Source organism: Callospermophilus lateralis, chromosome 19, assembly GCF_048772815.1.
Source record: "Callospermophilus lateralis isolate mCalLat2 chromosome 19, mCalLat2.hap1, whole genome shotgun sequence".
Lineage (NCBI taxonomy): Eukaryota > Metazoa > Chordata > Mammalia > Rodentia > Sciuridae > Callospermophilus > Callospermophilus lateralis.
In genome coordinates, this window is record NC_135323.1 from 31,376,393 (window position 1) to 31,401,392 (window position 25,000).

A 25,000-nucleotide genomic window follows, 5' to 3' on the forward strand; every position below is an offset into this window, starting at 1 on the left:
GGGTTAACTGTATCTATCTTACTATTTAATTTGAATTTCTGAAAAAGCTCCATGTATTCAGTTATTGTGATGATTAAAAAATTGGGTTTTGACTTTCATTGATTCAGTATTATATATCCCCTTAAATGGGCATAGAGGCTTCAGATAAATTTTATAAGGATATGTTTATTGACTTTCTCATTATAAAACTTATCACAACATATTTCAAAGAACGCATCATATATCAATGTCACTACAAAAGCCATCACAACCACCCTCATTTTCCTTAAAAATTGTGGACAAATTTGGTGATAATTATTGATTCTCTGATCAGAGCTCAGGAGGAGCTGCCAGGACTAACTGGCGGTGAGAGGAGAGAGCCCATTAGACCCAGAAAGGGTGAGTCTTTACATCTGGGCACTGAGGTGGGCACCTCCTTTCCATCACAAAATAGATAATACTCTGCACAGACCCTGAGCAAGCTCAGCAAAGGTCCAGAATCTCTTATCATTCATCAATTGAGGAATATAGAGTCAATTTTCATTTTGAGTTTTCTTCACAAAATACATTTTTGTTCTCTGATGTTGTGGGTCCCAGGCTCTGAGGACAACAATGCACAAATCCTTAGGGGAGTTCAGGCTCCCCTTATTGTTACATCTCTGCACACAGCCTTCAGAATAATGGGCTTTTTAGGTTGAAGAAGTCCTTGATCGGCTAATTTCAGGGGAATCTGTAACATATAGACAAGCACATGGAGAAGCAATGAATAAAATACCAGGAACCAAAACAGCAAAGTAGAGAAGATACATTATGCCCAGAGATGCTCCACAAACATAAAAACTACTTTTAGTATCATGTACTTTGAATTCGTCCTACTCATTCTCTAAGGTGTGTCATGATTAGATAGTAAAATTATTCATTTATCTGAAAAATTATTTCATAAACATTTATCCTGTACAAGGCCTGAGACAGAGAGGTTCTATAAGTTCTGGTGAGGAGAACTTCCCTCAAACATCAGAACCCTGTGGTCACCACACCTCACGACAGTGCACAGGGTCTCTCCAGGAGACTTGGAGCCAAATTTGCACTGTGCTCAAGTTCACCGTCCACACACTTTGGTCTTCATAAAGCCATAGACTTAGAGCCCCCATGGTGATGAACTCCAAAAATCTCAAAGATGGTGCAAAAGTGACTCACTGGACTATAAATCTAAGAATTAAATAATGAATGAGCATATATTTTTCTGTGACTAGGCCCCTCTGTTTGGAAAAACATCTTGAAATAAAACATTATTTATATGAAAATCTACTGACCTGGGTTTCCTTACAAGGTTGGAAGGAGAAGTTCTGCATTACTTTGACAAGAGCAAGTTTCATGTTCATGAGAGCAAACCTCATGCCAATGCAGTTTCGGGGGCCATTTCCAAAGGGCATGTATATGTAGGGATCAATGCTGTCCTTGTTATTCTTACTGAACCTGGTTCCACAATAGATGACAAGTCAACAAAACATTAAAACCACAACAGTTACTTGTTTCAGTTTGTGCCTTAGACACCCACAAGCAATGGTGTAAAAAATGATTTCTGGGCTAGTCATTGAAATCCAGCTGTGGTTTTGCTATGAGAATTGTTAAGCTATGGAGTTTTTCCACCTTTCTCCCCCTTAGTCTATAGGATCTTTCAGTCTTTTTAAGATGAGATAAATGCTGTTTCAAAGGAAATCGTGGTAAATTGAGATAGTAAAGGAAACAAAACACACATAAAATATAAGGAGTATAAGAGTGAATACATAAAATGAAATGAGATAGTGGTTATGTAGGTTATGGCACATGCTATAAAATTTGAAAACACAGAACACAGACACACACACACACACACACACACACACACACACATGCATACACACAGAGTCATGGTGCCATATCTGAGGAGAATTAGTTTTAGCATCAGAATAAACAAAATCCTGGGTGATCAAGTCTCTTATAAAAATAATGGGGAACTACTTGTATAACCTATGCACATCCTGAAATACATTTTAAATCATCTCTGGGTTGCTTATAATAACTAATAATATTTAAATACTATGTAAATACTTATTGTATTAGACTGTTTAGGGGAAACTGACAAGAAAAAAAGTTTATTTAATAAGTTGAAATTATAGATGCAAAAACCATACATACAGGCTGAGCACAGTGGCACATGCCTGTAATCCCAGTGACTTGGGAGACGGAGACAGTAGGATCCCAAGTTCAAAGCCAGCTTCAACAATTTAGTGAGGCACTAAACAACTCAAACCCTGTCTCTAATAAAAAACAAAATAGGGCTACGGATGTGACTCAGTGGTCGACTGCCCATGAGTTCAGTTACTGGTACCACCCCAAAAATCATACATGCAGAGATTGAATGCATATATTATCAAGTGCTAACAAAAATCAAATAAAATATGATACAATCTAGTTTTGCAAAAATATCTATATATGCATAGAAATATGTTTATGAGAACATGATCATATTATTAATTCATGATTATTTAAAGAATTTAACAAACTAAAATGTTTCTTCTCAGCAAAAGAAACAATATGTGAGGTGAATAAAGAGCCTACAGCTTGGGTAGAACATCAATCTCTAGGGTATATAAAGAACTCAAAAGAAAGCACCAAAAAAAATAATAATAATAACCTAATCAATAAATGGGGCAAGAACCTTAACAGACACTTCTCAGAAGAGGATACAAACAATCAATCAACAAATATATGAGAAATGCTCATCATCTCTAGCAATTAGAGAAATACAAATCAAAACTACTCTAAGATATCATCTCACTCCAGTCAGAATGGCAGCTATTATGAAGACAACAATAAGTGTTGGAAAGGATGTAGGGAAAAAAGTACACTCATACATTGCTTGTGGGACTGTAAATTGGTGCAGCCAATATGGAAAGCAGTATGGAGATTCCTTGGAAATCTGGGAATGGAACCATCATTTGACCCAGCTATTTATCTCCTCGGTTTATACCCAAAAGACTTAAAAACAGCCACATCAATGTTTATAGCAGCACAATTCACAATAAACTGTGAAGCTAATCTAGATGCCCTTCAGTAGATGAATGGATTTAAAAATGTGGAATATATACACAATGGAATTTTACTCAGCATTAAAAGAGAATAAAATTATGGCCATTTGCAAAGTAAATGGATGGTGTTGAAGAAGATAATGCTAAGTGAAGTTAGCCAATTCCAAAAAAACAAATGCCAAATGTTTTCTCTGATATAAAGAAGTTGACTCATAGTTGGGTAGGTACGGGGAGCATGGGAGGAACAGATGAACTCTAGATAGAGCAGAGGGGTGGAAGGGAAAGGGAGGGGGCAGAGGGTTAGCATGGGTGATGGAATGTGATGAACATCATTATCCAAAGTACATGTATGAAGACACAAATTGGTGTCAACACACTTTATATACAAACAGAGTTATGAGAAATTGTGTTATATATGTGTAATAAGAATTGTAATGCAGTCCATTGTCATTTATTTTTTAAAAAATCAATTAAATTTTTTTTAAAAAAGAATTCAGGATAGTGAATGGACATAGCATTCATTTTGTTCTTTGTCACAAATTCATATAATTTTGCAAGAAAATGTTACATTTGTAACAGGAAAACTGCTTAAAATACAAAGACATATATAAAAATGATAACATAGCTACCTGTATTTCATCTATGATAAGAAATACAAGGACATGCTAGGACAACCCTAGTCCAGGGTGGTTCCCTTTCCCAGAGGCCCTGTACCTTTCAGGGCGGAACTCCTCAGGCTCTGGCCAGTGCTGTGGGTCTCGATGAAGAACATAGCTTGGCATCATCACCACTGTCCCCTTCCTAATGGGCACTCCATTGATTTCAACATCTTTCTTACAGACCCTCTCAAGTCTTCCAGCAATTGGGAACAACCTGAGAGTTTCATTCACCACCATGTCCAGGTACTCCATCTGTAACACACTATCATAGGTAGCAGGTGCCTGAAAAGAAAAAAAAGAGATTTTTTGAAATCCATGTTTAGAACTAACTTTAAATTCAATCTACATAGTTTTATTAAAGTGTTAGGAGGTCCCAAGAATAACAGAATGGTGAAGGAGAGTAGTGCTTACAATTGACTAAGCATTGTAATAACAATCATGTCCATTTGACAACCGTGTCCATGGCCCACTGAGAAGTGCAGAGTAGTTATGTACATAAGAGACCTTTGGGAAAATCCCAAATTCAGTGTGTAATATCCTCAGCAGCATCATGTACTACTTTTTCTCATGTGAGGAAAAGTAACTAATAGAATATGAAAATTACACTCAGGTAAAATATGTGAAAGTCACTGTAACCTTTCACTACAAAAATCACATGTCTATTTCAAGGAAATAGAACATAGAAAAGAGGAAATAACCCATTATACATCTGTTTTTTCTTGAATAATCCTGCTTTGAAAAAAAAATATATATATATTAGATATAACACTATATCATGTAAAAAAATGTTGGAAAAAATGGTAACTTCTACCCTAACACCACCAAAAGAAGGCTAAGATTGGATGGCACCATGTCACACAATTTCAGTTCCAGAAAACGTTCTAAGGAGAACAGGAAGCCACTCTCAGCCCGACCCTCTGTTGCTGGCCCCATCTTCTGGTTGTTCTTCAGGGCTTCCTTGTGAGCTCTGAAGAAGAGGCTTTGTGCCCACTTCACTCCAAACCAGCCATGCCAGCCCCAGAGACCAGGTGTCTTGATATCTGATAGACTCCCTGTTTAGGCAGAGGTGTGAGGACAGCAAGCACAACATGTGGCTAATGCCTGGTATGACATTGGAGAGGACACAAGGTAGAAGTAAAGAGTTTGGTTCAGGAGCCAGAAAACCTGACTTATCCCTTGGCAGCTTCTCTCTAATACATGACTAGAGTGTGAAGATGTGTGGAGCAGAGCAGAGTCAGCCTGCACACCAAGCCCAGGCTCACTCAGTAGACAGCCAGGCAGGAGCTCATGCCACAGCTCAGCAGAGCCAATGATCTGGACACTTGAGTGACACATGCTTACACTTCCTAGGTATCATCATGGTAACTGGTAATGGGATAGTGGGTACAACTGAAATTTCACTCTTAAAAATTCCTTGTAGTTTTGGAAATAGCATTTTCTCCAAAATACTGTTTTCTCCTTCATTTGTCTCTTCAGATCTTTTCCAAATAGAGCTGGTGAAAAGAATCAGTGACTATATTTTGGTCAAAGCCTCCTAGGAAGTGAAAAGGAGGGAGTCTTGTTGAGGCTCCCCCTCTCTCCTCCCTCTCCAGGTACCATCTTCTCACCTTATTGGGCAAAGTCGCATCAATTTCCTGCTGCAGTTTGGTCTGGGCATCAGGATGGGTGGCCAGTTCATACAAAATGAAGGAAAGAGCACTACTAGTGGTCTCATAGCCAGCAAAAATGAAGATAATTGATTGGGCCACAAGCTCCAGGTCAGACAGGGCTAATGGAAGAGGAAACACAACTTAGGTAAATCCAGCAAATCACAACATCAGGGTTTGGATGAAGTGAAATCACATTAAAACCCACAATCACCAGGCAGGACCATGGAAAAGCAGTTCAGGGTCATTCTCAGAGTGGTTTTCCCTCTCGTGTTTATCTGATAGAGGAGACAATGGAAAACTTTTTTAAATCCAGTTTTCCTGAGGTCTATACCACACTTGGACTTGGCTTCTAGCTGTGCCATTCTCAGCACCACCAAAGATAGGTAATTTCAAGAGACACCATTTCTATCTAAGATACACAGTATGATCACTATATCCCTTAGTTTTGTGTAAGTAAAAAAGGGGATGATATTCTCATCCAGGAAAATTTTAAATTATTCTAGGTAACATATAGCTTGAAACACTGATTTGATTGTTTATAATACTAAGGTTTCAGTGTGTGGTCAACTGAAGAATCTTTCATCTAAACATGTTGGAGGAAATGTAAGGAAATATTGGGCAGCAAAGAGACTGTTGCTTCTCAAAGCCTGGTCCATGGACAAGCAGCATCAACAACATTTGGGAAATTATTAGAAACACAGAATCTCAAACCCACCCTAGAACTACCAACTCAAAATGTGAACTTCCATGAAATGTGATGATTCTTGTGCATATCTTCCCTTGAGAAGTAGGGCTCATGCCAGTGAGAGGCATCAGGTAATAGAAGAACTGGGGCACCTGTCTTCAAAATGGATGATCTCATAATACACAGAAACTACACAGTAACACACAATGTTAGAAGAGTAGTGACTGACACTGATATAATGAATGTCATTAAAGTAGCAAAAGAAAACTGTCAACAGAGAGACAGTAAACATGACACGTGGGGAAAAAGTAGGGTGTATTTTAGTAAAACAAAACACTATTCAGACACGAGTGAATGTCACCTTCCCTAGAACATGCCCTCTCTCTGCTCTACTTCATGCACACCAAACAGCTCTTCTCATAGAAGCTGACCTCCATCTTGATTTTTCTCTTGACAGAAGCTAAGCACAATCATGAAATTAACTCATGTATCTTGGAATGCATCAGGACTTTTAGATACCTGGGGCCCTGAAATAAACATGGTCCCTATGCCAAACATGCAATTTGGGGAAAAATAAATAATACACAAAACAAGTGTTTGAAAGGTCTACAGAGTTCAGATTTACTGAATGTTTTTTCCTATGATGTTTTTCTATGATGATGTCTTGGGAATATCTAATTATGAAATCTTTTATCCCAGTGAGTCTGAACCCCATGAAATAGGACTAAAAAGTCAAGGTTTGGGCCATGTGCAGTGGCACACACCTGTAATCCCAGTGGGAGGCTGAGGCAAGAGGATCACAAGTCCAAAGCTAACCTTAGCAACAGCGAGGTGCTATACAACTCAACGAGACCCTATCTCTAAATAAAATATGAAGTAGGGCTGGAAATGTTGCTCAGTGGTTGAGTGCCCCTGAGTTCAATCCCTGATACCCCACTCCCCAACGCCAAAAAAAGTCAAGTTTTGAAGCTTAGATGTTTGCATTCGTAGCTACCAGCCATATGTGAATGTTTAAATTTTAATTAATTAAAAGTCAATACACTTCAGTTCCTCAGTGGCACTAACCACATATCAAGTGCTCAGTAAGCACATGTGTTTGGTGGTTATTTTATTGATGAGTTAAATTATAGACTGTTTCCTTCATCATAGAAAACTGAATAGAACAGGTAATACATACAGGATAAATGGATATATGAATGGATAGATAGATAGATGGCATGTACATGTGAACATAAAAATATGTACACTGGGGCTGGGGTTGTGGCTAGTGGTAGAGAACTCACCTAGCACATGTGAGGAACTGGGTTTCGTCCTCAGCACTACATAAAAATAAAGGTATTGTGTGTACCTACAACTGAAAAATATTTTTTTTAAAAAAAATGCATACACTGGCAGGCTGTAGTAAGCCCAGTCCTCATCTCTAGAATTAATTGCTCAACATTCAGGAATTTTTTCAGATGGTTGTCAAGGCACTAGGTACCTCAAATTAGAACTGCAATGGGAGTATTTGTGTATTACAGAAATAAGCTGTAAATTAGGGGAAAAAATTTGAAGGAGAGAGAAAAATAGTTTATATCATTGGATGGGAGTAGATACAGACATATTTCTTTCCTCTGCTCCATGTAGAAGTATTTCATGTTAAAAATCTTGTCTGCTGAGAGTATCTAAAAGCAAAAATCCACAAGATGATCACAAATTTTGATTTCTAAATTCCATTAATTGCAAGAAAATAAACAAAGCTGTCAGGAGAAACAGAGCAGAAACCTGGAATATCTTAAATCAGAAAGCAAAAAAATACTTGGAAAATAAATAAAAAGGGCACAGAATACACTGTATGCTACTATAATGTGGATACATGTCATAGAATGTACAAGACCAACAGCAAACCCTAAGGAAATCTGTGGACTTTGAATGATAGAAGTGTGTCAATACAGGTTCCTGAACTGTGATAAATATAACTCTCTGGTGGTGGATATTAAGAGTGAAGCATGACTACATGGAGAACCTCTATGTTTTCAGTTCAATATTGCTATGGCCAGAATAAACAGAAGCTACTTTTAAAACAATCATTAAAAAGGTGACAAGAATAATAGAGGATTCAGAAGCTTACATGAAAGGGATTCCAGTGGACAAATATGGGAGAAATTGAGCATCAAAATAAAAATAGTAAGAAAATAAGTTGAATAAAAATACCATGCTGGTAAAAGAAATATTTGTTTATATCAGCTTCAACATTTGAACATGGTTTTAGATGTGTTTCTCTAGGAAGTTCCTCAGGCTACTGTATATAATATCCAAGCATGGCCTTTCTGCAACTTGGTAGAAATGCTCTTCTTCCTCAAGAATCTCCTGCACATTTCCAGAACACACTTCCCTCTGAGTTTCCCCATCAGTAGATGAGATAACAACCTTGTTTACCTTTATGAGACTCCACATCTTTGGAATTCTGAGAATTTATCATAAGCTGAAGCAAATCCACCCGATGCTAGAAACAGAGAGATTTCAAAGATAGAAGGTTAATTATGAAGTCAGAAAAAAATTAAGAGTGCAGAACTTATCTTCCCTTCTGAGACTATGACTTCTTTAAATTCAGAAGTCCAGCTGGAATTTCCTAAGTCATCAGGGAAGAAAAGTACCCATCTACAAACTTATGAGCGTAGGACATCTCCCTGAGTGAAAATAGGCTGTGGTGTCCAACAGCTACTGGTCTTTGCTCTCCCTGCTTGTGAGCTTCTGTGGATTCTGAACACAGCCTCCTGGTCAGAGAGTGGCTGGCTTTGTCTCCTGTTACATTTGTTTGCTCAGGGAAGAGTCCTGGACTGCAAAATTTTGTTTTACTGCCTTAATTCTTCACCAAAGATGCCACAGATTAATCTCCTGCCATTTTTAGAGCTCATCATCAGATTTTGGGCAAGCTTCTTGAAATATCCCACCATGCTTGAAGCTATGAACTTTGTCCTGACACCTGGAGGGCCCATCTTGGCTCCCTGGCCTGCACACATCCTGTACTGGGCTTCATACATGAAACAAAACCTTCACCTAAAGAACCCATGCCTGCTCCATGAGGGGCCAGACAGTACCAGCTACCCTGAGGATGCCTTCTGTGGAGAGTTTTGTAAAGTGAGAGGTTTGGAAACGCAATGATTCTTTGCCAATATAAAATCTGATGAAATTAAAGCATCAAAAAATAATTTTTATGTTGAAATTTTATCTATTGAAGAAAGGGATATTATAAAATGTTTTTCTTCTATTAAAATCATTTCAACTGATATATAAAACATTAAGCTGTACATATTAACTAGGTAACCTGATTACTTTGATATATGTATATTCATTTTGATGTTTATGTCAGTTTAAATACATCTTTAATTGCATTTATCATTTCCTGATGATGGATGTTTTCAAAATCTATTTGGCTCAATTAATAGGAACAATTTTAAAATAGTGCAACAATAAACATGGTAGTACATATCTCTCTTTGACATTCTGATTTCACTTCCTGTGGCTAGATACCCAGTAGTGAGATTGCTGGATCATATGGTGGGTCTGTATTTGATTTCTGAGGGCCCTCCACACAGTTTTCCATAAAGGCTGTCCTAATTTACATTCTACTCAACAATGTACAAGGACTCCTTTTTAGAGTATTTGGGACTTTTTCTATCAGCAATATTTATGCCTTGACAAACTAAATTCCAAGCCCATCATTTAACTGTAAATGCTTTCTCTTTGGTTCACTATTTTTTCAGTATTTGGAATATATAATTTTATTTATTTAAGTCTTTTTATTAGTTCTTTTTAGTTATATGAGAGTAGAGTCCATTTTGACATAATTATAAAAAGCATGGAATACATCTTACTCTAATTCAGTTCCCTCTCTGATTCATTCTTGTATCTCAATTACCAGATGCTAAATTCTTTATTCTCTCCAAATGAAAACCCTATACTATTCTCAACCAAGAGATCTTCATCTACCTTTTAAAAATATACAAAGAAGTATGGAAGTCATTCACCCATAGCAAATAAGTTATCAAAAATGAACCTCCTCTGTAACCACCACCAGATTTTACCTGTTGTTTCTCTTGAAGGCGACTTTCTTTCATTCTGTTTATAGCTTTCTTAAAAAAATTTGTGACATCCTTTGGAAACATAGAGATATTTATTGCCTCATAAATTGGAGTAAGGAATGGAAATATTGCTGCAGGAGAAAGAAAAAACAAAGGACACTTCAGTGAAAAATGTAAAATTTACCTGGAGCAATTACATCTTTTCTACCAATCAGAAAAGTGGAAGTCATAAGGGTACCTAAAGAGGAACTGTTCCTTCTGAGACTGCTGATTGGGCTCCAGGCCACTGGCTGAGCAAAAGGATGTCATATATAGGGCCACCATCATAGTAGTGAGATCAGTGGCCCCTTCTGCCTCTGTGGCATGATCAAAGGAGAAAGATGAAAACCCTGACCCCTTTCCCCTTCATGTACTGGAATAGAGTGTCTTTGGATAAAACTAGGCTTCAGTCTGAGGCTGCAGTTAATCATGCTCTTCAAGAAAGAGCAGTCAGGATGGGACCAACAGAGCATGTGTTCTTCAAGCACCACAGGAGGAATCCAGAAGGCATTATTAGAAAGAAAATTGGGAAACTCAAAGTATGGGAAAATTAATCAATATACACCTAAATAAACACTGGATCAAAGAAGAAATATAGTGAAGTAAATAAAGTATTGAAAGGGAAAAAAGGAGGCATAATATATCAAACTTGTGGAATGGAGAAAAGGCCATCATTGTGCAGAGAGAAATTCTTATCTATTACATAAAATAAAGAGCACAAATGAATGATGAAATTTTACACAATAAATCATGAAAAAAGAAGAGCAAATTAAACTTAAAGGAAAAAAAAGGAAGAAAATATTAAGGACCAAAGTGGAAACTAATCAAATAAAAAAATAAAATCAATAGAAGTAATTAGTGAAAACAAATGCAATTCTTTGGAAAAAAAATAACAAAATTGGCAAAATAATAGCTACACTGACCAGAAATAGAAAGGCTACAGTTACTAGCATTCAAAATGAAAACTAGGGAAATATGTAGAAAGAAATATAAAGACATTGTAACAATCAGATTATCACAACAATTAACAAATTACATAAACAAAATGGATAAATTCCTAAAAAGACACAAAAACAGAAACTGACACAAAAAGTAATACAAAATATATATTTACATACATCAGGTGATGAGACTAAATTAGAAACTAAGTACTTTTGTACAAAGTGAACCTCAGGTCCAGATGTTTCATGGACATTTCTACCAAACATTAAAAGAACTAATACCAATTCTTTACCTCTTCACAAACATTCATAGAAATATCTAGTATTTTTTAAATATAGAGTACAGTGAACACTTGTAAAAGATCCTAAAATACCCATATTAACCTAATCCTAAGACTTAACAAAAAGATAACACAGGAGAACTACAAACTGATATATCTTATAGTTATGGATGCAAAATCTCAACAGAATATTAGCAAATGAAATAATTTGTTGTTCTCTTATCTACCTCCACCTCTCTCTCTCTTTTTTCCACTTATCTGTCTCCCAAAGTCTCTTTCTCTCTTTTCTCCTGCTACTAGCCAACATCTTTTGATTCCTCTTTTATGTTTCCTAAGATCTAATAACTCTATATACTCATCTCCTACCTCCTTAAAAATCTCATCCTAACCCCTCCCCCAAGTTCTCTCTTTGTCCACCATTATAAACTGTAGATCCTTTTGCAAATTACCTCTACATCATTGATAATAATTAAACTCACCATTTCTGTCTATTGACAACACTGTAAACATCTCAATAGAAGCTATTTGGTTTAATTAAGCCTACATATTGTTTGCATTGGGATATGTTAATATTGATCTCTTCCTTAAAGGAGAGGCAATGGAATCCTTCAGGGACACTATAAATCTATCGATAAAAACTCTAATACATTGGATCTACACTGCTAAAGGGAAAGACACACAAACAATATGGAAAAAAAAACAAGGAAAAAAAGTGCCCCAAACAAACCAAGATACATTACTAGAACCAATGGCCAGCACAGCAGAAGAGATGTCCAAGAAGAAGTTCAGGATGTATGTAATTAAAATGTTCTGTGAATTAAAGGATGATATAAGAAAGCAAACACAGGTAACAAAAGGTCATTTCAATAAAGAGCTACATAGGCAAACACAGGAAGCAAAAGATTACTTCAATAAGGAGATAGAGATTCTACAAAAAAGAAAAAAAAAGGAAAAGAAATCCTTGAAACAAAGAAAATGATAAACCAAATTAAAAACTCAATAGAAATCATCACAAACATACTAGATCACTAGAAAGATAGGACCTCAGACAATAAAAACAAAATATATAATCTTGAAAGTAAAGTTGACCACACAGTGAAGATAATAAGAAACCATGAGCAGAACATTCATGAATTATGGAATAACATGAAAAGGCCCAATGTGAGAATTATTGACAAAGAGGAAGGCATAGAGTTCCAAAACAAAGGAATGAACAATTTATTAGATGAAATAATATCAGTATCTTTTCCAAACGTGAATAATGAATTGGAAAATCAAATACAAAAGGCTTACAGGACACCAAGTGTACAAAATCACAACAGATCTACAACAAGGGGAATAACAATGAAAATGCCTAACATACAGAATAAGGAAAGAAATTTAAAAGCCACAAGAGAAAGGAATCAGATTACATATTGGAGGAAATCAATTAGGATCTCTGCAGATTTCTAAATCCAGACCTTCAAAGCTAGAGGGTCCAGGAACAATATATACCAAACTCTGAAAGAAAATGATGCCAATCAAGAATCCTATATCCAGCAAAATTAAGCTTTAGATTTCATGATAAAATGAAAACCTTCCATGAAAAACAAAAATTAAAAGAATTTACAACTAGAAAGCCTGGACTAGAGAACATCCTTAGCAAAATATTCCATGAAGAAAAAATGAAAAACACCAATGAAAATCAGCAAAGGGAGGAACTACACTAAAGGAAAAGCCAATCAAAGGAGAAACCAAGTCAAGTTAAAAACCAAAAATAAAGCAAAATGACTGGAAATATGAACCATATTTCCCTGATTGTTAATGGTCTAAACTCATCAATCAAAAGACATAGACTGGCAGATTGGATTTTTTACAAAACCAACAATATGCTGCCTTCAAGAGACTTATCTCATTGGAAAAGACATCCACAAACTGAAGGTGAAAGGTTGGGAAAAAATATACCACTCACATGAACTTTGTAAACAAGCACAGGTTTCCATCCTCATATCAAATAAAGTAGACATCAAGCCAAAGTTAATCAAAAGGAATAAAGAAGGACATTTCATACTGGTTAAAAAAAACATTCATCAACAAGAAATAACAATTATAAATACTTATGCCCCAAACAATGAATTATGGGATAACATGAAAAGGCCAAATGGAAAGGCCATCTACATTCATCAAACTCTTCTAAATTTCAAGAGTAAAATGGACCACAATACAATAATACTGGGTGATTTTAACACACCTTATTCACCACTGGATAGATCTTCCAAACAAAGAAACTATAGAACTCAATAATACAATCAATAACTTAGATTTAACAGACATATAGAGAATATTTCATCCATCAATGAGTGAATACACTTTCTTCTCAGCAGCACATGGATCCTCCTCTAAAATAGACCATATATTATGCCACAAAGCAACTTTTAGCAAATACAAAGAGAGATACTACCCTGCATGCCATCAGATTATAATGAAATTAGAAATTAATGATAAAATGAAAAACAGAAGCTACTCCAACACCTGTAGACTAAATAATATGCTACTTAATGAGCAAGGGATAGCAGAAAACATCAGAGAGGAGATTTAAAAATTCTTAGAGGTAAAAGAGACCAATTATACAACATATTGAAATCTCTGGGACACTATAAAGGCACTACTAAGAAGAAAGTTCATTACATGGATTTCATTCCTTAAAAAAAGAAAAGGTCAATAAATAAAGGACCTAACATTACATCTCAAAGCCCCCCAAAAAAGAACAATCAACACCAAAAATAGTAGAAGACAGGAAATAATTAAAATCAGAGCTGAAATCAATGACTGAAACAAAAGAAACAATTGAAAAATTGTCAAATCAAAAAGCTGGTTCTTTGAAAAAATAAACAAAATTTATAAACCCTTAGCCACACAAATAAAGAGAGAGAAAACTTAATTAATAAAATTTGTGATAATGAAGGAAATATCATGATGGACACATCTGAAATACAGAAGATAATTAGAAACTATTTTGAAAATTTATACTCCAATTAAATAGAAAATATCAAAGACAATGACAAATTTCTAGAGTCATTATCTACCCAAACTGAATCAAACTAATATACACAAATTAAACAGATCAATTTCAAGCAAGGAAATAGAAGACACCATCTAAAGCCTACATACAAAGAAGAGCCCTAACCAGACAGATTTTCATAAGACCACCACTCCTCAAATTATTCCATGAAATAGCAAAAGAGGGAACACTTCCAAACTCATTCTATGAAGCCAGTATCACCCTTATCCCTAAACCAGCCAAACACACATCAATAAAAGAAAATTTCAGACCAATATCTTTAATGAACATAGATGCAAAATGTCTCAATTAAATTCTGGCAAATCCATACTACAAAAGTGTTATACACATTTAATGCAATCCCTTTTAAAATCCCAAGATGTTCTTCAAGAAATATAAAAGGCAATCATAAAATTTATTTGGAAAAATAAGAGACCCAGAATAGCTATCACATCACTATAACAGACCTTAAACTATACCACAGAGCTATGGTAACAAAAACAGCATGGTATCTGCACCAAAATAGACTTGTTGACTGATGGTACAGAATAGAGGACACAGAGACAAACCCACATGAATATCATACTAGACAAAGGTGCCAAAAACATTCACTGGGGAAAAGAGCCTATTCAACAAATGGTGCTGGCAAAACTGGAAATCCATATTGGTCCCAAAACAGACATGTAGACCAATAGTAAAGAACAGAAGATACAGAGACAAACCTACACAAAATCACTTATCTCATACTAGACAAAGGTGCCAAAAACATTCATTGGGAAAAAAACCTCTTCAACAATGATTCTGGGAAAATTCAAAATCCATATGTAGCAAAATAAAATTAAGTCCCTACCTCTCACCATACATAAAACTTAAGTCACAGTGAATCAAGGACCTAGGAATTAGGCCAGGGACACTGCACCTAATAGAAGAAAAAGTAGGCCCAAACTTTCATTATGTCAGATTAGACTCTGACTTCCTTAACAATACTCCTAAAGTGCAAGAAATAAAATCAAGAAACAATAAATGGGATGGATTCAAACTGAAAAGTTTCTTATCAACAAAAGCAACAATCAATAAGGTGAAGAGAGAGCCTAAAGAATGGGAGCAATTTTTTACAGCATACACATCATATAGAGCACTAATCTCCAGGATATATAAAGAATTCAAAAAAAACTTAACACAAAAAAACAGCACAACAAATAACCCTATCAATAAATGGGCTAAGGAATTGAACAGACATTTCTCAGAAGAAGATATACAATTGATCAACAAATATATGAAAAAATGTTCAACATCTCTAGTAATTAGAGAAATGCAAATCAAAACTACTCTAAGATTTCATTTCATTCCAGTCAGAATGGCAGTTATGAAGAATACAAGCAAAAATATATGTTGGTGAGAATTTGCAGGGGAAGGCACTTACATTGCTGGTGTGCCTCTAACTTTGGAAAGCAGTATGGAGATTCCTCAGAGAGCTTGGAATGGAACCACCATTTGACCCAGCTATCTCACTTCTCTGTTTATACCCAAAGGACTTAAAATCAGCATACTACAGTGATGCAGCCACATCAATGTTTATAGCAGCTCAATTCACAATAACTAAACTGCAGAACCAACCTAGATGCCCATCAACAGATGAATGGGTAAAGAAAATGTGGTTCATATCTACAATGAAATCTTATTCAGCATTAAAAGAGAATAAAATCATGGAATTTTCAGATAAATGGATGGAGTTGGAGAATATCATGCTAAGTGAAGTAAGCCAATCCCAAAACAACAAAAGCCAAATATTTTCTCTCATAAGTGGATGCTGATCCGTAATGGGTGGGAGGGTCATCTGAGGAATGAAGAAAGTTTGGATAGGGCAAGGGAAATGGAGGGGGGATGAGTGTAGGAAAGATGGTGGAAAAAGATGGACATCATTACCCTAGGAACATATATGATGACACATATGGTGTGAATCTACTTTATGTACAAGTACAGAAGTGAAAATTTGTGCTCCATTTGTGTTTTATGTAGTGAAATGCATTCTGCTGTCATCTATAATTCATTAGAACAAATAAATAAATAATTTCATTCAAAAAAGAAATGAAGTACTCACAGATTCTTCAGGATGGAAGAATTTGAAAACAATGATAAATGAAAGAAGTCAGACTGCAAAGCCACATACTGTGGGATTCATTAATAGACAATTCACAGTATCAGCAAATCTATAGAGTCAGAAAATAGATCCATGGTTGCTTAGGCTTGGGGAATAGAGAGTTGATAATGAAATGGTAGCCTGTTTCTGAGTTGACAAATGGTCACAAGTGATGGCTGAGTATATCTTTGTACTGAAAACCATTGAATTGTATAAACTAAGTGGGGAAATTAAAAGGTATGTTAATTATGTATCGATAATAATCTTATTTAAATAGAGAGAGGGAACAAATAACATGGTAGTCCACATACTTATTGAGAGGAACAAAGGGTCAAAGAAATCAAATTTTAAGAGCTTCTTGATTTTCTCCACAAAGGGATCTTGTGGGTTGTTGAGGGAATCGATGTTCACTCCAAATGATGTAGCAGTGATCACATCCATGCTGTAGGCCCCAAAGATGCTGAATAGAGAAAGACATGGAAAGTTAAAACCAGTGCCTCTTCCCAATCCTTCTACTACACATGCAGCAAGAAGTAGGAGTAAGTTCACATACCCAGGCAAGACAAGCAGAGAGCCACACACTGTCACATTATCTGCTGGACTATGAGTCCATGATCCTTTCACACTGACTATGAGGCCTTTATGAGTTGCAAATGAGGTACTGCCCTTGTGCCAGGACTGATAGGGACAGTGAGGTGAGTTAGACTCCCCTCTGAACTCAAGGAGCTCACCCACACAGGAATCAGATCCAGAATCAGACACACTACAGTAGCACAAATAGAATGTGGATGATGACAGTTGTATACAAACTGAGCTTCAGCAGGACAAGGGTAGAATAACTGAGTCTTCCTAGAGGGCTCAAAAAAGGTGACCTTGACAGTACTTTGTCTTCTAGTATATCTAAAGTCATAAATAGCAGCCAAACAAACCTTGGTGGGTACAAGAGAGATCCTTTCTCCCCCAGCTGCCCTGTCTCCTCCTGTATGAACAGTTGGAGTTGTGACTCCAAACTCTTGCTTTGTCTGCTCATTGCACTAGCTCAACATTTGGAATTTAGTTCGGTGGCAGGCAGTTGGAGGGGCTCCTGGTGGAGCTTGGAATGCCAGAGCTGCCTTGCTACTTACTCTTTCAAGTTGATAAACTTGCCCTTCTCTGATTCCAGTCTCATGTTTTTCACCAACATATCTCCATACTGGTTAATGATGGGGAACATCTGCACACAAAACACAAGATCACCCATAGTTAACTGAGAGACTCAGTCCCCAAGGCTATGGTTTTCTCAGGATGAAGAAGTATGAGACATTTATAATGAATTTTACTATATCTCTTCTAAAACATAAAGACAAAAGAACATTTTTAGGAAGTTCAAATTCAGAGGACTATCCCTTGGAAAGGGACTATGATCCATATCACTTTCTACCCACACCCAGATTTATTCTTTAAGTTTCCAGTGAAAAGCCTTCCTATTTTATTACCTCCTTGAGTTTTCCACTGGTGAAGGTTGGAGACAGCAGTGTTCTTATTCTCTTCCATTCTTCATCCTCAGACAAAGAGATGGCTTTTTTCATAAATCCCACTGGACCAAAATCCTAGAGCCCAGAGGAAAAGAGATTTTGTCCTACATAAATTTGGAGGTCTCAACAGCGGCAAAAGTTTGTTAAACAAGCCTGATTTACTTAAAAAAATGTTTAGTGACTGCCTACTAAGTAGCTAGACCTATGTCAGACACTCATCAGTATTTATTCCAAGTACCTAGCCTCCTGTGAGTTTGGAAGAGACACCCAGGCACCTCACATCATTTTTGGACTTTATATTGCAACCTTTGTTTAGATGTAAAATTCCCCTTGGTTGGAAACTTTTTCCAGGGGAATAGACTGGAAGAAGACCTAAGAAGACCTAGTACAACCTCCAGGGCTATGCATAGCAGAAATTGGTTGGTGACAGATATCAGGTGTTCTTGATCAACTGTATGTTACCTAAGATCAATTCTGTCTTTACATGCATTTACAGCATAAGTATCTTGATAAGGGGGTGCTTAGATACAATAATTTTAAAAATAATAATATTTGAAACTTAAAGGATTTTGAATATAAGTGTAATACAGGAAAAACACAAGTTATTAATGGAAGTTCTTCCAATATTTTCTACAAGGGCAGAGGGGGAAAGGAAGATAATTATATTTTTCACCTGGGAGCTAGCCCACCAAAGCAAAACCCTTGAAATTTAGTTCCATCATCTAAAATATATTTTTGTATTAAAGTGTATGCTTCCAGTCAGGCACAGTGGTGCATGCCTGTAATCCCAGCAGCTCGGGAGTCTGAGACAGGATGATTGCAAGTTCAAAGCCAGCCTCGGCAACGGTGTTACTTACTATTTCAAGTTGATAAACTTGAGTAAATAAGTAATGGTGAGGTGTTAAGCAATTCATTCACAGTAAAAATTTAGGAGATTAGGAACAGAGGGAAGTTTCTTCAACTTGACAAAGAGATTCTACAAAAATCCATTTTCCGCTAACAGTATACTTACTGGTGGCAAACTGAATGCTTTCTCCCAAGCACCAGGAACAATTCTACAATGTCTGCTCAGTCATATACAGAAAGACAAGTAAAAACGTTCATCTGAGTGCAGATTAGTGATTTGGACATGTTGGGAAGTAAATAGAGGCTGGATTTGGGCAGTGTGGAATATATGTATGTATTGAACATATTATCATACATTAATCAAAGTTTTTTAAAAATTTTTTTGTGATGCTGGGAATTGAACCCCAGACTTTGTGCCTGCAAGGCAAGCACTCTACCAACTGAGCTATACCCAGCACCCAAAGTTTTTAAAAAGTGAAGATAGAGATTGTATGGGAATACACACACACACATCAGCCTCATCTAAAATTGGGGTAAACTTTGGAAGTTTAAGTCTATATCCTTCAAAAGAAATGTTCACTCGCCTGGCTCTTATTCAACCTCACACTGGAACTCCCGGCTGATGTCAGAGGAAAAGAAAAACAAATAAATAAAAGGCATACACATAGGATTTTAACTATTTGTAGGTGCAAACATTGACCAATGTGGTAAACACACAAGAAACCAGGCACATTTCTAAGGTTAATGAAGAACTGGTGAAAACACATTAAAAACACAATCTAAATCTACACAAATGTAGGAATGTGATACATTTGCACAGAGCTGCACACTCATACATATAGGCACACAAAACAGGAAAAATGAAAATAAAAAGCCTAGATTGTATCAATTTCCTGTTACTATAGAAATAGGAACTTAATAAATGTATAGTCATGTGAGAAATTATCTTTGGGTAAAACATAATAAATTATACATGCAACTGCCTGGTAATGTTTTTGGCAAAGAATGCCCTCTGAATTTATAAATATCTCAGGATAAAAATTGAGTTAATAAATAAATAAGTAAATGTTACTTTGGGTTAGACAAAGGGGAACAAAGGGAAGGGTGAGGGGATGGTAATAGGAAAGACTGTAGAATGAATCAGACATAACTTTCCTATGTTCATATATGAATACACAACCAGAGAAACTCAACATTATGTCCAAACACAGGCTTGGGAAGTTGTAGGTCATGTATGTATAATATGTCAAAATACATTCTAGGGTCGTGTATAACTGGAAAGAATAAATTAAAAACTTAAAAATAACTAAATAAATGTTAAAATGTTGAAAAGTAAATGCTTACCCGTCGGTTAGTGAAGGCAGAATAACATTCTTTGATGAGCACTGTTTTGATAATGCTGGGCTCCGTAATAACCAAAACAGGCCGTCGACCATCATATATGCTGTATTAGAAAATAGGGCTGATTAAATCTAACATACCAGATTCTGCAGCAGAAATCCAAACTTTGATCCTGATGTTACCTATTTTACCTGCCTAGTCCTACAACACATAGCAACATGAAGTTCTGGTTGAAGATTCTGACCACAGAAGCCACTGGAGACTTCATAGCATAAAGGGTAATGTAGGTAAAGTAGGTAGGAAGAGAAATGTAGAGACAAAATACACTTCTAAGAGATAATAATTAGAAATAGCATTGGAACACTTGTTAAATCTAGATGGTGAATATAATAGTATTGCCTACACTACTTTCCATAACTTATTTATTTATTATTTATTGTAATTGTAGGTGGACAGAATGCCTTTATTTATTAATTTTTATATGGTGCTAAGGATCAAACCCAGTGCCTCACATGTGATAGGCAAGTGCTCTGCCACTGAGCTACAGCCTTAGCCCATAGTCTCCATACTTTTCACATCGCAAAATATTGAATTATTCAAAAAGCTATTAGGTTAGTGAAAAAAATTGAAGGCAGATAGTTGGCTAACTGGTCACAATTACTAAGTTTTGTAAGCGGTAGCTGGAGTGGAGCCTTTGGAGATCCAGCAGGGAATGCTGTGTCATGGATCACATGGTATCTATGGGCCATGTTAACTGAGCAGAACACTGTGGTCAGCCCTGTGGCTTTCTGTGGATTGATGAGAGAAGATGAAGAAGAAGAGTCAATGTCTTCTACCACTATTTTTAGTGTAGAGGAAAATGATTACACTTCTTCTATGGCTCTCACCAAACCCCCACCAGCTCTGAAAGGGAATAGTTGCTACAATTAGCTGAGGCCACCCTCCAATATAAACCCCGTCAATCCACCAGGGAACTCACTGGTGGAACTACATTCTATGTCTGGTCTTAACGTCAAATGGATGAAGGAGAAAAAGAAATGCTTGGGTCTACTTCATTGAAAAGCCAACACTGAAAACTTAAAAATGGCATATAAGCAACAATAATGATGACAATAAAAAAGAAGAAAGAAAGTAAAGGAAATGAAGAAAACTGAGCATAAAGGACTTCCCATCTGCTTCCCAGTACCTCCCAGCCATTTGTTCAAAAGCATACATTAAATCTGAAAATTAAATAAGGGAATTTTGCTTTTAAACATCAATGGAGGAAAAAGATAATGCCATAGACTTATAAACCCACGAGAAAAAAAGTTCTCAAATAATACATATTTTTCAATTAAAGGAGTCAAAAACAAACAAAAATGGGGGAGATTGGAATAACCAGACATTGGACATAAAGTAAGGCTAGGAGACTCTGGGGTCATCAAAAGCAGGAGAAAAGCCAAAACATGCAACACTCTCAACCTAAATCAGACTATGGAACCTGACTCCTGATGACATGCAGGACCCTTGGCAGGACAAGACTCCAAGGACTTTGCAGCACAGAGGGTTGCATCCAAAAGCTCGGGGCTGAGGTTGTTCTCACGCATTGGGGAGCCACATCATAACCAGTCTACCAAAGAGAAATTTCCAGAATACTCACCCCCATGTTTTTCCATACTTTTTATAACATTCTACATCAAAATCAAAAAAGCCCTAGGAAGAAGAACAAAATGAAATTCCGTTATTGTTGTAAATGTACTGACATCACATCCCATGAAATCAGGCTTAATGTTCCTAACAGGTGGTTAGAGAAAAGCTCTTACTCAGAGGCTTCTGAGAAGAAAAGAGAAAATATGCAATATTTGAAATGAAATATGTAAAGTCACTTAAATTTTCTCTAAGTATTATACATACTCAACTAATTGCCCTTGTCTATGAATACAACATGCTTGTCTTCTGCAGTATTTCTTCTTCTACTTATGTTGTCTCAGAAATACTGGGACCTTCTGAATTATTACCTCCATGAGCACATGAGGAAACCCAGGGTGAGGAAAAGTGAGTGTTTCCCAGGGCCATCTTTTGTCTCCTCATCCAGTATCATTTTAATTTATCTCATGTTGTCTCTAAAATTCTGGTAGCATTAGGAAGTTAAAGATACCAGCAACCTCTTCTAGCCTAGGAGATTTATGTTGTCACAATCATATTGTTGAGTAAGTAAGTGAGATAGTAAGCAAATAAAAAGTGAACTTGCTTTCCTGTGTCAACCTAGGAAAAGGGGAGATGCTACTTCTCTGCACATAGAACACAGATAGATAGACACTGGCTCTGAGTTTTCATCATAGAAACTAAGCAATTAATCTTCCTCATTTGTAATATTTTAACTGTGCAAATAAAGCATCCCAGAGGTATGAGTGTATCTTCCTAGAATCTGCACTGAGAAAAAAAGAAAACTCTGTGAGAATGCTCTCAGTCTGAACAGAAAGTCCACAGATTACAGTGTGTTTGTGCCAGAGTCCTGAGCTCATCTACAGAAGTGAACCTGACACTATGAGGAGTTGTAAACAGAGCCCCAGGGTAAACCAGACTGTGCTTTGGATGGGGCCCTCACACAGTTTCTGAAGCTTAGAAATCTTGAAACTTCTCTCATGGAGCTGAATTTCTACTGATGTAACTAAGCAGATGTGTGCAACTATAAGAGGCAAAACAGGGAGCTCAAATGACACTCACCCGGCGATAATTATGAACAGTTCCCAAAAAGGGCAGAGGTGTTGGCCCTGGAATTCCCAGCTTCTTAAAATATCCATGTGAATGGGTCCCATATCTACAAAGTTGAAGAGAAATCCAGGTCAAGGGATTGTGACTGTGTGTATACAGAGGCTCATGAGTCACTGATTCAAGAATGGGAACAGTGAAGCCAGGCAGATAACATGTAGGCCATAAATAACAACAAAAACTCCAATGGCCCTAATTACATCTGCTCATCATCTCCTCTCTCACATTCCCTGAAGGACCACAAAAGTCATATTAATTAGCTCAAAGCAGCTAATTCCATCATTAGGCTCCCAATGCTATAGTAAATAGCTGATATAAGTCCTCCAAAAATGAACTTGAAAATTCCTGAGCAATTCAGCCTATATTTCTTCCAGGTCACCTCATTCACTGGTGTCAGCTTAGCAAGCTGACTTGATACCATCATGCTGGCCCCTCTAGGGGCCTCCAGTGGGGGTTGTCCCCACTCTTGGTCTTCTTCCCTGAGCAGACAGGAATAATCCCCCACTTTTTCATAATTCCTATCTGGATGCCTTTTATTGCATCCCTGGTCCACATTCTCCCTTACTCATCTGCTGTAAAGGATTAAGAACACTGGCATACAGGAAACTGTTGAGTAAGAATAACCAGCTGGGCAGGTGTATTTAAAGACCTGTGCAATCTACATCATGGTTGTATGTATTAAATTAATATTTCTTCAATTGTTCAAAAGAGATGAGGTCATTTTTAAACAGATTGGTTTTCACAAATACAGAATCCAAGAGTCCTATTTTGACCTTCAGAAGGAACATGAGGAACTTACCTCAAAGAAATTGAACAGAATGAAATTAAAACATTTCCATTAATTTTAAAATGCCACTGGAGGGAAAATTGATGTAACAAAAGTCTGAATACTACCCTTTACTTCAATTGCTACAACCAGGTTTATATCTTTATTTTCACATCATTATGAATACCTACTCTTATAAAAGTGGATTTAAGATAGAAGTCAAAGGTCTCCTTGGGGCAATGTCTTCTACCCTCAGTCAGAAATAACTGCTCTCTTCACCTGCTCCATGAAACCAGGAATCCCACTATTTTTTAAATATATTTTAGTTGTAGGCAGACACAATACCTTTATTTTATTTATTTATATTTATGTGATGCTGAGGATTGAACTCAGTGCCTCACACATGCCAGATGAGCTCTCTACCACTGATCTACTACCCCAGACCAGGAATCCCACTATTTAAAGGACTTCTTCTACTAGATTATTTTATTCATGCTCCTGTACTGTAATATCATGGAAAAATGTTTAAAATACAAAAATGGGCTTGTTAACTTTTGTCTCTTGAGGCTGCCATTAGATTTGAAATCAAGGGAGAAACAAATCTCTACACTGATGCTAACTTAAGGAATAAAAGTTCCAAATTTCTCCCAGGTCTTTGCTCAATAGTTTTATCATTCAGAAGTAACTGCATAATGCAGGGTGGAGCATTTGAGTTTTTGGAGGGAGGGCTGTTCCAGGGAAAGGGAAGAGAACAGAGGGAAGAACTGAGTCTGAGCCTGTGGTAGCACCTGGGGTGCACTTGGTGCATTTTACAAATGGTGCTGGGACGAGGGGAGGAGGAGCAGGAACCACCTGTTCCACAGGAGATGAGCCTCCTACACATCTCTTGTAGTGCACATAAAACACAAAAGATAAACAATGACACAGAAAGTTGTGTAAACCCCTCTTTACCCCCAGAATTCTGAAAGTTTGCAAAGAGTACATCACTTTTCAGAAGGTGTCCAGTTGTTTGTAATCTGCATCTACAGAACTCTGGCTGATTAATCTAGGTCCAAACTGAGACTCAATCAGAAGTTCATTCCCCAAATCAAATTATGTTACTAAACCTCCTATTCACAGAAATGGGAGGTTTGAAGAGGAGAGGAACTGGGACAGTTACTCACAGATAGAGAAGCACCAGGCTGATTCCCAGGAGAACCCAGGTTTCCATGGAAAAGTTTGGGATCAGGTCCAT

General features: G+C 36.8%; 1 protein-coding gene across 2 annotated transcripts; it reads right to left on the reverse strand.

Annotated features, from left to right (window-relative positions):
* Positions 1 to 613: 613 nt before the first annotated feature.
* Positions 614 to 25,000, reverse strand: LOC143384723 (cytochrome P450 3A9-like). Of its 2 annotated transcripts, none has more exons than XM_076839813.1 (13): positions 24,930 to 25,000; positions 22,956 to 23,049; positions 21,889 to 21,941; positions 20,253 to 20,352; positions 18,024 to 18,137; positions 17,673 to 17,761; positions 16,860 to 17,008; positions 10,111 to 10,238; positions 8,462 to 8,528; positions 5,317 to 5,477; positions 3,765 to 3,991; positions 1,293 to 1,455; positions 614 to 709 (listed from the first exon to the last, which is right to left on the reverse strand). In XM_076839813.1, exons 1-13 carry the CDS (start codon positions 24,998 to 25,000, stop codon positions 614 to 616), a joined length of 1,512 nt encoding a protein of 503 aa, XP_076695928.1. The 2 variants fall into 2 exon arrangements, with proteins under 2 accessions (XP_076695928.1, XP_076695927.1); XM_076839812.1 differs by having other exon boundaries at positions 22,950 to 23,049.